Source organism: Trachurus japonicus, chromosome 12 (genome assembly GCF_045865225.1).
Source record: "Trachurus japonicus isolate A0001 chromosome 12, Traja_1.0".
In the NCBI taxonomy this organism is placed as follows: Eukaryota; Metazoa; Chordata; class Actinopteri; order Carangiformes; family Carangidae; genus Trachurus; species Trachurus japonicus.
The window spans coordinates 11,456,404-11,472,730 of NC_140918.1; the positions used below are offsets into that span (position 1 = coordinate 11,456,404).

At 37.9% G+C, this 16,327-nt stretch overlaps 1 protein-coding gene across 1 annotated transcript; it reads left to right on the top strand.

Moving 5' to 3' along the window:
- The first annotated feature begins 6,668 nt into the window (after positions 1-6,668).
- pstpip2 (proline-serine-threonine phosphatase interacting protein 2) lies at positions 6,669-15,583 on the top strand. Its single transcript, XM_085793142.1, has 14 exons — positions 6,669-6,782; positions 7,954-8,054; positions 10,613-10,687; positions 11,563-11,597; positions 11,696-11,802; positions 11,892-11,954; positions 12,548-12,646; positions 13,041-13,086; positions 13,380-13,459; positions 13,550-13,648; positions 14,378-14,474; positions 14,591-14,675; positions 14,769-14,806; positions 15,397-15,583. Exons 1-14 carry the CDS (start codon positions 6,750-6,752, stop codon positions 15,450-15,452), a joined length of 1,014 nt encoding a protein of 337 aa, XP_085649268.1. The 5' UTR covers positions 6,669-6,749; the 3' UTR covers positions 15,453-15,583.
- The last annotated feature ends 744 nt before the right edge of the window (positions 15,584-16,327 follow it).

Sequence of the window (16,327 nt, forward strand, 5' to 3'; positions counted from 1 at the left end):
TATTGATAGCAGCTCCGCTTATATACGGGCGCTGACGTAAGTTTTACGACTGCAGGAATCCCCTGCTCGCAGCCAAGTTCCTCCTATTTTGAAGGTGGACGACCAAGTTTACAATATTGTTATGGCCACCTTTAATCAGCAACATTACATAAAATGTGTATCTTTTTGTACTCCTTAAAGAACACATCATGTACCTGTATTGTTTGTTTTCTGCCTGGGGCTGTTTTGTACTCTTAATTTTGATCATAAACATGATCATGTATTTTCATATACAGTAAAAACACTGTAACAAGTTAATTACATAAATATGTAGTGGTAATATAATAATAGACGAATCAGACACTTACAAAGTCTTGATAAAAGCAGGAAATGTTAACTTAAACTTCACATAATAGAAAGTGAAACCTAAACGTACACAGCTCCAGCGTGTCACATGAACATTTCATCATCCCAAATGACGTTGTTTGAGTGTCAGAGGATGAATAAGAAGAACGCACTTACTGTATGTATTATTCATAGTAGCTATTATTGTCATTATTTCTAGTAGTTGAGTAAGGCTTACAGTTCAACAGAACAACAGCTCACAACGTCAGGTGCTTATGGTGATAAGACATGGGTTGTTTTGCCACAATGGCACTGATATACAGTACAGGTTGTGAAACTCTGAGAAGTCAAAATAAACACTGTGACTTGGATAGAGGATTTCACAGACAACCGTGTTATCTGGTTTCAGAGAATGAGCAACATTAGAGGGCGGCCCTCGATGGCAACAATGACACATGCCACAAGTGGCATCGACTTTGACTTGAGTCCACACACACCAAGAGGAGTGGCCAAAGTACACCATGAACTGAGTGAAAGCTTTGTAACGTACAAATCATATTCTGTTTGCATGTATGTGTACACTCCATTTTTTAAAACAAGTGGTTCAAAGCAGTCTCATAAAGACTGGGTTCCCTGCACAGTAAAAGGCACAGTGGACATGTTAAGGCTTGCCTTATTTGCAGCTGAGGAAAGGGAAGTCCCCTTTGTAATCACAGTGGTTTGCAGTCAGGTGATCTGAACGCTGCGGGTTGATTTATTGTTATAATGTTGCACATGCACTACCGCAAGTCAGGTGATGATCCAAACACAACTGTCTGACCTGCACTCACACTGTATTTACATACATTTCTTGGTATTAGCAAGAAAATTGATCAAAGTTTTGACAATTGTAATTTCTTGAAGCAAAAATGAGAAGAAAGGAGCCAAGCAGATTCACCTCCTTTACTTAAGTGAAAGAGCTAATACAGGAATGCAATATAATGTCCTCACTAGTCACGATGCTTTAACTCACTGGGCTCCAGCCTCAGGGTCGTGCTCGTGCCCCTCCAAAGGGTTATAGGATAAAGCTGAGGGGTGGTGAGATGATTCATATATTTTTCGTATTTGTATTATTCATTTAAATAGAAAGAAAATATATTGATATCCATTTTGTCAATCTATTACTTGTTTTACTGTAAATCAGTGTTTTTCAACCTTGGGGTCGGGAGCCCACGTGGGGTCGCCTGGAATTCAAATGGGGTCGCCTGAAATGTCTAGTAATTGATAAAAAAAAAAAAAAATTAAGATAAGATAACTAATTGATATTCTTTTTGAAATTATGATTAAAAACACCACACACAATCTTCAACAACTGTATTCTATACTTTCACTTTCTCGAATATAAATCGAGTTCAAATAAAATGCAACATATAAAAATATCTGAGCTGACACATGATTGAGGCCGCGATCACATGACTGCACGTGATCGGGGGTCGCCAGAAATTTGTGATGTCAAAATGGGGTCATGAGCCAAAAAAGGTTGGGAACCAACCACTGCTGTAAATGCTGAAATTCTGAACAAGTCTGGTTCAGGTTTCTCGAAAGTGACAGATCTATAGATTCGCTTAACTGATGACATTTCAATACACGTGACGTGTCATACGAGAAAGAGGAACAGACGATCAGTGAAAATGACAGTCCTAAACTGAAACCAACTGAGAGGCTGGGAGAGGAAATCACACTTTGATGCAACGGCCAACATGTGACTTGACAACGTGTCGCAGCAAAAAGTTTGTGAACATTTGGTGTAGACTTGACCAATGTTTTGTGATTTCTTCACATGATACAGCAGGATATCTCCATCTGTCAAGGAACTAATGACCCATGTGATAAAAATCACTTTATCTCCTTATGACATGTTATCATGTAATCAAATAAAAGGAAATGTATGTACTTTGTAAACAGTAGTGGACAGTAATGGAGTAAATTTTCTTGAGTACTGTACTCAAGTACATATCCAGAGGATTTGTACTTTACTTGAGTATTAGATTTCTTTGGTACTTATTACTCTTACTTGAATACATTTCGAAGACAAATATTTTTACTTTTACTCGAGTTAATTTCTAGAAAGGCTGAAAAGCTTTCAGGTCTGCTCCTTTTTTTTTCTTTTCTAAAATCCTATTGGACACAAGCTGTGTTTGTCAAAGAAGGAAACTCTAACCCCTAAAAGCAGCACATCAGTGCAGCTGGTTTCAAATAGTTAATTCTCAGAAACAAGAGTTAAAAGGTCTTTAAATTCATTTAGAAAAAATTATAGTAATTCATTGATGTGAAAAATAAGAAATTTACTCTTACTCTTACTTTTACTTAATTTAAAAGCATGTACTTTTGGATACTTAAGTACCTTTAGAAGCAAGTACTTTTTTACTCTTACTCGAGTAACATGTCGACTGAGCTACTTTTACTTGTAACGGAGTAAATTTTGACCAGTAGTACCTATTTGTACTCTTACTCAAGTACTGGGGTCGAATACTCTGTCCATCTCTGTAAATTATTTTTCCATCGCTGCGAATCTCACAGTCTTGTTGATCTGTGATGTTCAGTGGACACATGATGCGTCGCTGCTGATAACGGTGCTGTAAAGTGTCGTCTTTTATTGCCACATCCTGAAGGTACAGTGGTACAGAGTGGGGGGGGGTCTGTTGACGTAAATATACTTTGAACATGCTTATCACAATCACTGTTCCTACACGATGTTTTAGACAGGTAGGTAGCGCTCTGTACGTCAGCAGACGTTTCACATGTTGTTGTTATCATGAAAATATCTTATGCAAGGCGCCTCTGAGATTTATTGACCCCATGACACTCTCAAGCTCTGGAAGTGGAGCAGGCCACATGAAGGTGTGTTTTGTATGACTTTTGGAGAAAGATAAAACATTAACTAGTTACACTTGGTTTAAACCAAACGGTCTGAACTGTTCTTCTCTGGCATGTTTACATAGTACTTTTTAAAAAAAAAAATTTTTTTAATTTAACCTTTATTTAACCAGGCAGAATCAATTAAGAAGAAGTTCTTATTTACAATGATGGCCTGACAAGAGGCATAAGCTTCTTGAGGGGGAGGGGGAGGGGGGCTGTGAGGGAGAAAAGATAGGTTAAAAGACAATAGCAAATATGCACAACTATACAAACATTCAGCAGAAAACAAGGCATAAAAGTTAATAACAAGGATATTCAAGCATAAAAAGACAAGATTTTTACAAGCATAAAAAGAGTGAATGTCTGTTACAGATATTACAGGATTCTTTAGAGAGCAGTGTGTCACAGAAAGTGGCCTAGGCCGACGGCGGTAGGTATGGGCATTCAACAAGCAGAAACTGAGGAAAAGGGTTAAATAGTTGAATAGTTGAATAGTTAAATAGTAGGGAAGCAGCTGCAAGAATCTGTAAAAAGGTGTGAGATGGCGTCTTTGAAGGCCGGGATGGAGATGAAGTTATCCAGTTTAAGGTGTTTTTGTAATTCATTCCAGTCAGAGACAGCAGCTGACTGGAAAGATGCAAGGCCGGATGTAGATCTGGTTTTAGGAGTTGTTAACAGAATGAGATGGGAGGTCCTGAGTGAATAGATGATGTATAATAAAGCACAAAGCTCGAACAGCACAGAGAAAAACTGAAAATATCAATGTATGTATACAATATTGTATTATACTTTACATATTATTTACTACATTATATGAATTCTCTCAGTGACTCAGTTTACTTGTGGTATCAGGATTTCACATAACAGTCAACTCTGATACATATTTATCTAAAAGCATACGACGAGTATATGTGATTACTGTTTACATGAGTGATGATAACACAAAATACAGTAACACAGGCATGAATCATTCTTTTACTTCTCTACTACTTTTGCTTTTGATACGTATATCTTTGGACTAGTTCTTCTTTATTGATAGAAAAAAGGGAAGGCCCGTGCGTAAACTCATACTTTCCTTCCTCCCTTGTGTACTCATGACTGTGGGAATTAGGTGAATACAACTGCTACCACAAAAAAATGACTTCTTTTAACCATTTGACATTTATATATATATATGGTATTCGTATTTCTATTTTTACATACCACTAACTATATTCGTATTGCTATTGTTCACATTTCTCCATTTTCATACCTGAGCACTGAGCAGCCACCTGTAAACCCTGTACATACCCCAATCTGCCACTAGATGGCAGCACATTCATATTCAGTGTTGGCACAGTGTTTTTAATGTATTTATTTATTTCACTGAGAACAATCACCTTAAATAACACATGAACATATTTCAACAAACAGTGCAGAGGGGAGCATCTATAACTTAAAGGATAATGTTAATATTGGCTTTTATTTTGACAGCGGTGGAGCCCAAAGGTCAAAATTGCTATATTATGAAAATTATAATATTATAAGAAACCAACAAATATACACATTTCAGAAACTGACACCAGAATTTTTTTTTTAGCACTTTTGATTAAGCTTGCAATCTCTCGTTCTCTCAATCAAATCAATTAATTATTTGAAGCTTATAGTCCAGGCAATTTAGCTCATTTTGGACCCAAAAATAGAACTAATTGTCACAGAAGGTTTTTCACCATCCATCATTTCTATGAGGTGTCTAGAACAACATACTAAAAGTCCTAAGAAATCCTAGTTGGGGAAATATGTTTAATTTGCATCATTATTTACTGTATAAAGTAATGGTGCCGACAACAATACACCCCAATGGGGCTATTTTTTTCCTTTACTCCTATCACAATGAAACTTTACATGATGAAAGTATCCATGAAATGTAACATTTTTTGTATTACAAGTTTCTTTGAAAATGAATTTGAATATGCAAATGAGCCTTACACTAATCAAATATGCCCAAAATACACCCAAATAGGCTTCTTTTTTTCCTTTACTCCTACCACAATGAAACTTTACACTATGAAAGTAGACATTAAAAGCAACATTTTTTGTATTACAAGTTTCTTGGAAAATTAATTTGAATATGCAAATGAGCAATACACTAATGGAATATGCCCAAAATACACCCGAATAGGATTCTTTTCTTCCTTTACTCCTACCACAATCACACTTATAAAACTTACTCACACAATAAAAGTATACATGGAAAGTAACATTTCTGTATTTCAAGTTTCTTGGAAAATTAATTTTAAATATGTAAATGAGCTCAACACTAATTGACTTATGGTCAAGAAGCCATAAAGCCGCAAGCAGCAAAAACAGGGGCCAAATAACTTAGTTCTTAGTCCCGCCCATATGTTGTTGAACATAACAGCATATTTAATATAACATCACACACAGTCGTTGAAACGACTTTGATGAATTCTGACTTTCTTCTGATGTTCTCTGCAAACTGGGAGGAAAGTCGTTAGGTAAGGCTTGTTCGCTAATAAAAAAAAAAAAAGAATTTAGAAAGCAACTGGAGACAAGACTGTGCAATCAATTCTTAAGGTCAATATAGGTCTTTTAAGTGTGGCAAGTGACATGTGTGTATGCATAAGTCAAGTGTGGCAAGTGACAGCACTCAGTGCATAGGTTAACTTATTGAATGGACATGAATGTGTTAGTTATTTGACCCCTGTTGCTTCTTGTGGCTTTATGGCTTCTTGACCATAAGTCAATTAGTGTTGAGCTCATTTACATATTTAAAATTAATTTTCCAAGAAACTTGAAATACAGAAATGTTACTTTTCATGTATACTTTTATTGTGAAAAGTTTCATTGTGGTAGGAGTAAAGGAAGAAAAGAAGCCTATTCGGGTGTATTTTGGGCATATTTGATTAGTGTAAGGCTCATTTGCATATTCAAATTCATTTTCAAAGAAACTTGTAATACAAAAAATGTTACATTTCATGGATACTTTCATTGTGTAAAGTTTCATTGTGATAGGAGTAAAGGAAAAAAATAGCCCCATTGGGGTGTATTGTTGTCGGCACCATTACTTTATACAGTAAATAATGATGCAAATTAAACATATTTCCCCAACTAGGATTTCTTAGGACTTTTAGTATGTTGTTCTAGACACCTCATAGAAATGATGTATGGTGAAAAACCTTCTGTGACAATTAGTCTGTCGTAAAACGCTATTTTGCCTGGACTATTAGGTTATTTAGTTGCCCTAGAATAAAACTACTGCTACCACTACTACTACCACTATGAGTTTGACTGTTACTTTATTTCTTTGTTTAATGTGGCATGTTGAATCTTCCATACCAACATGATGGACTAACTTTGGTACAGGTGTGATGTGAATGTTCCGGGTTGGTCATCTTCGTCATCATCATCGTCATCGCCAGTGCGCATGCGTGAGTTTGACCGGCGGCGCTCGGGCTCAATAGACAAAACATCAGGGACTTTGAGTCAGAGCTGCTGAGGCGCTGAGTCCGCTGCACCTCACAATAATGAAGAACCTACATTTCAAGGACTTCTTCTGGGTGAGTTCTTCTTTCTGTGCTTTTAGATCATTTATTACCTTTTTAAATTTTTTATTTTTTTTTACTTTTACTAACACTTTTCATCATAAACTCACTAAATGTGTTTGATAATTTCTCTGTTCCTCCACTGTAGTTTCTGTTTCTATTGTAGTCGATGTGTGTGATGGGAATCAGACAATAAGCCGGTTCCACTTTCTTGCAATGGATACATAATTTATCCAGTGGTGGAAAAATGTATCCAGATCTCTTCGTCATGTTACAAACCATAGGACCACTGTAACAAAACTAAGTTAATATTATTCACATTGTGTCCATGTTTGATAAAATAATGCTAATTTAAATTATAAAAAGTAAAAGCAAAAGCACAAGCACAAGCACAGTCTAACGTGATTGTTAAATGTCATTATTGCATAATATGCAATAATGACATTTGTGTAAGAAGCAGCCCAGTTGAAGTAGAGCCAACTTTCAGTAATTTGAGAAAATGCATTATATGTTTTTTATGTAACATCTTAAATTTGTAAACTGCTTATAATTTGTCTTTTTAAAAAATAATAACAGCTGCTAGACAAATATAATAGAGTAAAAAGTACATCATCCTCTCAATGTGCAGAATAAATACTGTAAAATGGAAATAATCAAGTAAATTTGCACTTCAGCACAGAAATTGATTAAATTACTGTAGCACCGTTAGGCTACATTACAGTAAAAAAGTAAATTTCCTCATAGACTTTTGTATGATTAAACTGGCAACACAGTTACACATGGTCTGCAAATGGCTTATAGAGTAGAAAGAGATGATTATAGTTCTGTTAGACTGAGCTTAAGACCTAAATTATGGAGACGTGCAGTTCAAAACATCAATTGACACTCTCTATGAAAGCTCCTAGTGCTAAAGTGTTTGACTTGTGTCTGTGTGTATGTAGTGTTGTCTGCCTGTCTTACTGTAAAGGTGAAGTGATATTAGAGGTAGTTGTATGGAAAAGGAACCTGTTTTGAAATAATAATGTAACGTCTGTGTGTGTGTGTGTGTGTGTGAGTGTGTGTGTGTGTGTGAACTTATGAACTAGATATAGAGTGTTAAAACAAACCAACAAACCTCAGCTGTAATTCGGTTTCTATAACCAAAGAGGATGAAGAGAATAAAAACTTTTCGGCTTCTTGTTGACAGAACTCTGACCTGACCTGCACTGGCGGTTATGACGCCATCATCCAGTACCTCAATGATGGAAAGAGGACGTGCAAGGAGGTGGAGGATTTCATGAAAGCAAGGTAACACCGTGATCTACATGTGGAGTGAGTGATGGATGATATTCCCTTCTCATTGACTGGCTCTAAACTGTATCAACCACTGTGGTTACATAACCGGCTGTGAGACGATGGATATGACGGTCTAACATGAGTCTGCTGCATACAGAAACATACCGAGACAGCGTGATGGGTCTGGTTGTAGCTCGATGACTTCAAAACAGACAGTAAAAAATAATCATTTGCGTTTTATCTCGGAAACTTTTCATATTATATTTGAATATTCTGGCAGTGTGAGTGGACAATCATTGAGGCAAAAGAGTCATTGTGAAGAGAGGAAGGTGAAAATGAAAGACGAGAAGCAGGAGGAACTTGAATTGTAGACTCTCGTGTTTGTGGGAAGTTGCAGTCGAGGTCTGACTGTGAGATAAGTGGAGCAGATGAATAAGACGTAAGAAGTAAAAGTACAATCCTCCTTGCAACACTGAGGTTTGTGCACACACACACACACACACACACACACACACACACACACACACACACACACACACACACACACACACACAGAAATGATGAAGTTTACATATAACTAGGGATGTCACGATTATAGATTTTCTTGGTACGATTATTGTCAGAGAAATAATCACGGTGTTACGATTATCACGATTATTATGCATTAATTAATTTCCCAACACTATGTATGTGTAAAATCAAATATAGTCTAAATAATTACAAAGCTAATTATTTACACAAAATATTTTAAGTATGTATTAATAAAGGACCAGTTATGTTCCCCAGGGGAATTCATTGTCATATTTACCAAATGTTTAAGTTTATTTTAATGTTTTTTTTTTGTTTGTTTTAATTACAAATGACATGCAAACTTTTAAATTCCTACTAATTCAATGTCACATTAGATAAATGGACCAGTATCTGTGCATTTACCTTTACTTTGGCGCACATTTGTCAAGATGGTTCCGACATAATCTTTTTTGGAAAGTGACGGTATTTAGGAATCTTTACGATGAAGTAATTGTGGCGGTTAATACCACGATTAATTGTGAAAGCAAGTGATCGTGGCATCCCTACATATGACATAACAAGAAGCAGCGTGTGTCATGTTGACGGCTGGATATCAGATGAGGTTGAATGAGTTCATTTCAACTGGAAACTTCTCAGATACTGTATGTAACATGTCTGATGTAGCCTATTTGTTGTGTTTGGTGGGTCAATAATTATTTCATCATGTTTACCAAAAGCCATCTTTAAACATTAGCAGCATAAAGATGAAATGCTTTGCTAGCATTGGCCTGCAGTCCACCAATACTGCTGCAATTAAATGACAGAAAAAATTCCAACATGCACACCGCAAATGCTAAAAAACAATGTGATGTGTTAAAAAACAAATGTAACTTGTGCCTTTAATGTGCAGGTAAGTGAGTGTTTACTGTACCTTGCAGGCTGCTGCATCATGTTAGACCAGCAGAAATGACTTCTCCTCAGAAAAGGAACAGAAAATGAGTGTTAAGCCCACAGTGCTGCAGCTCTGAGCCTGTCCTACTGTATCAAATAACTAATCAACCTTCATTCACATAGTGTCTGACATTTTCATTCCTCCTTCCTCATATGATAATTATTAAGCCCTAGCTCTGCCGCCACATTATCCAACACACAAACACACAAGTCCAGTTGCCAGGGATATAAACTTCATCTGTGTTGAGTGAATTCCACCTTGTTCCCTCTGTGGAGACTCAATAAAGTGATGAGGAAGTCAGGCCATTAAGATTAAAATTAGTCCAAGTAGTTACTTCCTGGTTCGTTGCCCTCAAACTCTCCTATACATGCATGCATGGTGTTCAACATGCTGCATTGTAGATCACAATGAGAAGGGTCATGGTGTGTACATCTAGATTAGGACCTCCACTCTGTGAGAACTGCTCAATGCAAGCCTATATGATAACATTTAAGACCTATAAATAAACATATTATAGATAAAGTGTTTCTTAACCTACAGTTTTATCAACAGTTGTAATTTTTCCTTTGGGAACCTTTTGGTTCAGCTGTGTTTTACAACACTGGCATGAATGATATGTTGATTCACCAGCTTTCACTTGGTGGTACACATGAAAAGAGTTAGAGTTATTAACAAATGCATGCATTGCTTAAAGATTATGATATTTAGTCCACTTTTACTACCATCATTTCAACAGGAGTTTGGTGTAAAACAGATATTGATGGTGTTGTGGGAGAGACTATCGTGGAACTTAACATAGCCAGTGTGTCTGGAGAGAGCCACGCACACTCCATTAATAGCATCATGTATGTCATGACCAAATATCTTTTTATAATCAGTTAACATGCTAATCGACACAAATGTATGATGTTCATCTTGTCCACTGGCTGATAGTAAAGACCAAGTTGGGTGCATATGGAAAGTAGTTACATATCACCAACATCAGTGCAGTTTTCCATTCAAATCCCTTTCAGTTTATCAGCCAAAGGGTTGTGTTGTTTGTTCCCTTGTGTTCTTTGTGCTGACATGCTGAATGCACTTTTGTTTTTTTTCCCCCCTGTTTTTTTAGGGCCTCAATTGAAGAGAAGTATGCAAAGGATCTCCTCGGTTTGTCCAAGAAGGTGTGTGGACACAACGAGATGAAGTAAGGAAGCAACCTCTGAGTTTTTATGTGTCTGACCAGTGAAATTAATGAATGAATCCGTCTCCCTTAGAGCTGACATAGTGCCTTTAAGTTTGGATTCAAGAACAATGCAGAGAAAGTGAGAGAGAGGGAGAGAGAGCCATGCATGGGATAATCCTGACTGTTAAAATGTGGAACTGCAAACTGATGTGCCAGCATTAATTTGCAGTTTACCATTTCTATATAATGTTGTTCCAGTTTTTATGTGTGAGTGTTGACATGGTCTTCTGTCTAGTTCCCATTCTTTTCATGGTCACGTGGTCACTGTGACTTTGTTACTGCTGATTCTGTCAGAGAGACAGAAGATTTGTTGCAGGAGGGTGGGACAGGCTGCACTGATCATGAATCATAGTGACCCTTTAATCATAACTTATGTTAAAGGTGCCTAGTGGAGTTTTTGTTTTGGTTTGTTTTGTTTTTAAAGAAACAAAAGCTACAAGAGACATTGTGTGAATTCTTGGGAAAAGTATCTGCAGGTCTGAAAAGTCTTGAATAGTTTTTGCTGCACTGGAATTCATGATACAGTATATTTCTGAGGTATAAAAAACAAAAATGGGAAGAAAACTATACAATTGTTTACACTTCTAGGCCTTGTAGCTCCCACTGGTTTTTCCTCATACCTGTATGCCCTTTTTTATACTCTTCATTCTAACGTGGCAGGTGTAAGTTGCATAATTGCTTGTCAAAAACTCCACAGGGTACCTTTAATATCTTCTATTTGAATGTGGTTTAGTGGGAATTAAAAGGGCTTACTAATGTATTGAAGATGCCCGTTTTATGATTATTATGTAATGTATGGAATCTCTATATAATATATTTTCCCTTTGCTCTCTAAGCACATTAAAAAGATCCCTGGACGTGTTCAAATTACGTAAGTGCTTGTTGAATATCTGTCACCAGCATTATTTACTTGTACGGCGTCGGTTCATTTAATCTGTGTAGATCATGATTCAACTGATTTCTCTGCAGAGATGGAACATGTGAGTCTGTCACACTTACATCTGGCTCAGAGCATGAGAGAAGAGGCCAAGAAACTGGAAGAATTCAGAGAAAAGCAAAAGGAAGTGAGGAAGAAGGTCGGTACTGTGGTGCACTGAGGTGACCGATGCATTTTTGGGGCTGCACGGAAGAAGTTTGGTGACTAGATGTAACTTTGCAATTTCAGCTCGAACAGCAGATGGATGCTCTCCACAAACAGAGGTCCACGCACTTCAAAAAGACGATGGATGTAAGTAAAGGAAAGTTAATTATTAAAAGTCAGTGTGAAATAAATGTTTACAATGGTGCTTTCAAACCATCACTCACTTTTTTAATGGTTATGTGTCCTGAATTGATAAGCTGAGCTGACTGACTGACACACTCGCATTCAGAGTTAATGATACATAGTGATTGACCTGAAAACCAGAGTGAAATGACTCTGTAGACATGGTCGAGCCAAGCTTGTGCTTTTCCTGGTGCTGTGCCACCTCTGCGTTCAGAGAAAACCAGAAGTGTTTGAAACACAGCGGCACAGGACACTTGAGATTTTGTGTCAGATGAGTTTCAGTTGTGTTTTGACCATAGTGAAATACCAGTCTGATAGCAACCCCCCTGTTCTTCCTCTTTGGCGGGGGGGAAGTTGTGTCGACCGGTCTGGGAAGTAAACCACAGGCATGTATCATGTAGCACAACGAAAACCCTGACTCAAAAGAAGAAGTGTTCAAATAGATACAGAGTCTGGCTGAGGCAACTACAGGACAGCAATCCAACCCCTAATGATGATGATGATGATGATGATGATGATGTTGCATTAAAAAGCTTCTCATGTGGTGCTGTTCCCAGTCAAAGAAGACTTATGACCAGAAGTGTCGAGATAAAGAGGAGGCGGATCAGAACGTGAACCGAAACGCCAACACCAACAACACCAAGCACATGGAGAAGGTACAGAGGAGCGTGTTTTTAATCAGCAAACATTTAAAATCAGTTCTTTTAGCTGATGGAACAACAAATAAGCAGCAAAATTATATTATAGTATATTCACAGGTTGAGAATTTGCTCATTTCCCATGTAACATTTGAAGCACTGGTGTAAAATTGTGTCTGTAACGGTAGTGTCTTGTGGTGTGACGCCCCTGTGAGAACATTGGTGTCAGTAAATATATGAGTGTTATCTCTTCCTTTGTCTGCTGTGCGGCGGACTAGCTGAGCTATATGTGGGAGGAGGTGCCAGATCGACAACGCTGATAACAACACCAGTTTTTAACACCACTTTGCCTTTGACCCACTAAGGAAGACTTATAAACTCATGGGTTATTTTTGTTTTGCCCATCTTTCAGCTCTACTCAAAAGCACAGCAAGCAAAACAGAACGCAGAGGAAGCAGGTACGTTTCCAACCTACTCTGCTAAAATGGGGTTTTGATGTCCTGCACAAAGACACAAAGCATTTATCGGGCAGTCCAGGGTGAAATAACTTTCACATGTAAAAAAAATTCATATTCCCCAGAGGATGAATCCTTCTGATCTTTCTTTCTGGCACCATCAGGTGTAATGGTCTCTCTCAGATTCTGACAGACAAAACCTGGCTGATTTTAAAAGAAAATAGTATATTTGTAATGATCTGTTTGGGTATTTATTTGATATTTATACTGATGCACTGTATGTGTTTGAATGGCAGACAGGTTATATCACCAGAATGTGACCACAATGGGAAAAATCAGAGACGAGTGGCTGAAGGAGCATGTCAAGGCCTGTGAGGTAAGACTATACCAACCCGTCATTAAGAGTCTTCTTTAGTTTAAATAAGGCGACCGTCGTGTGAATAATCTGAATTGTTTTCTGTTATAGATGTTTGAAAAACAGTCAGTGGAGCGGATCAACGTCCTGAGAAACACAGTCTGGACCCACTTAAACCAGCTTTCCCAGCAGTGTGTGACCAGCGATGAGGTAAAAACCCACACTTACATCAATGTTAAAGTTGCTGCAGTCAATGATTTCTTATCAGCGATGGATCAAACAAGTGTGCATAATGTGAAAAGGTCACACTCATTGTCTCAGCTCTACAGAGAATACTTTAACTTGATACACCTGATAAATCCACAATCCAGCCCCAAAAACACTAACCAGTGTACATAGTAAAGAGTGGATAGGTTGAGACTAAACTGAGAGTAAATATTGGACGTAGACAATCAAATTAATGCTGATGCATGTTTGAATAGAAAACTAGAGTAACAATGTATTAGCATTGTGGTTAAAGCTTTATTTTGCCACCCACTGCACAAGCTACTGTATATTGCCCATCAACATGACTCCTCATGATTCATGAACACACCCATCTGCAAACTTTGAACGCCCATAAAGTTTTACGTACACTGAATTTGTGCTATTGAAATCTGAGATAAACAAAAAAAACCACCTGCCACAGTTCACAGAACCGCCTCCGTGGTGGTTCCTGCTTCTGTTCGCGTCTCCACGACTACATATTATCACACACACACACACACACGAAATCAGTACCAGCAACACTGTCATATAAATCTATCATTACTATCATTATTTTTTCATTAGTTTGCTGGACAAACATATTGCAAGTGTTTGTGTGTCTATAAAGGTGTGTGTTTTAACTGGACTCTGACCTTGTTTTCATTGTTTGTCTGCTTGTGGGCGGGTGCATAGCTGTACGAGGAAGTGAGAAAATCACTGGAACAGTGTGACGTCCAGGAAGATATCGAGCACTTTGTAAACCTCAGGCGAACCGGTGATAAACCACCAGGTACTGTATGAATGAAAGATGAGTCATTGACTTTAACTAGTGAACAATGGTAGTTCTTGTCAGGCAACACATCAGTTCCTAACAGTGAGGCTCTCTCTCTCTCTTTCTCCCAACAGCTCCAGTTTTGTATGAAAACTTCTACAATGGTCAGAAGTCTCCAACCACTGGTCCGCCCCCTCGCCAGCCTCCACCAATCATCCGGTAGAGAAGAGACTCCTGTCTGTTTAGTCATTTATTTGCAGTTATTCACTAACTATCAGTGCTTATTGTGTACCTTGTTTTATGTGTTCACAGGAGGGGGGCATTACCTGATCCAGCACACAACAGTCAAAGTATGTTTTCTTTTTTCTTATATATATGTTGTGCCATTTAAAGGTCCCATGTTATATAAAGTGAGTGTTATAAATGCTATATAAAGAGGCCCAGGTTCTATATTTATACTATGAAAGTATCAAAAGGGTTAGGGTTAAGGTTAGGGGTTAGAAAGCAAAACTCTGCCTATTAGTCTTGCAAGTTTTGGTTTCTTTGCGTGTTAACCTCAAATCCACTTCACTTCTTTTTGAAGCCAATCAGAGCAGAGGATCAGAGGCTCCTCGCTTCTGATTGGCTCACTAATCTGTCATTATGAGAGTGCCAGAGAAAAACATGAGAAGACCATGTAAAACTACATTCAGATGGTTTTTGGCTCCTGAAACCAAATGGATATCATATCAACACATTAAATAAAACACAGGAAAAATGTAAATGAAAGGACCTGTAATCGTCACATTTTCCCTTCAGTCCACTAGTGGTGTAGTGGATGTAAAAGGCTTTCTTAGTAGAGGGAGTGGAGGTTGTGGCTTTATTATCTACCACGGGATTGCTGTTTGCTTCCTCCTTTCATATCTAACCACAGTGTTTTTGATCTCCACTTTGATTATAGGTGACGTAGTGTACTCCACAGTGCAGGACGCAGGCTACAGTGTTATCCAGTACTAACACACGTCGACTGGAGCGGTGCTGGAGCTTTGTAATGGACATGAGATTTACTTACATCTCATGACTTGTTTCTTTGTGTTCTTCTGTAAAGATGTGGTCATATTATATATAAAATGAGTGTCATAACTGTGTATTTGCAAAGTGTAGAGCGGGTATTTTTACATGGTATTTTGAGCATACAGCATACCACTGTGTTATAAACAGTGCATCAACATAACATTTATTATTTTATCTTATCTGTGTGCCTTTACTATCGGGTAAGGAGCTGATTAAAAAAAGCCACATAATCCAGTGATGGCTAACTTATCTCTTTATTGTCCAGGTAGCAGCAGTTGCAATTTACTTTATCCTCAATTTATTTTTGTACTTTTCAGATTCTAAAAACGGAAATAATAAGGCAGCGTGTCATCTGCTCACTGATTTTCATTTCCTCTTATGTGAGAAGACAGTGTCAGCTGACAGCGATTTTATGAACCACCTAAAATAACTGTATCTAGTTTGCAGTAGCCTACATGGATTCCTGCAGACAATGGTGTGCACAGAGGGGAGGGGTGGTGGTCGCACCCCCTCGTGGCCCAATTGTTGAAAAACACATGCTAAAGTGCCCTCTTAGGAGCCAAAACACGCACTAAAGGGCCCTTTTCAGTGGTGAGGACGCGCTGTATGTGCCCTTTTTTTCTTTTCACCCCTGCCCTTCAAAAGGTCTTTGCACGCCACTGCCTGCAGATCCTGTTTTGCATCTGTTTCACAGTTTAAGATCTAGCACTTTGTCACTTACCCTTCATCCTAACTGCAACCTATTCAGTCCTGAACAGTAGGCTTGTTTCCAATGTAAGAAAGTTACTGTTAAATGTTCTGCTTTGACATTCAAGCAA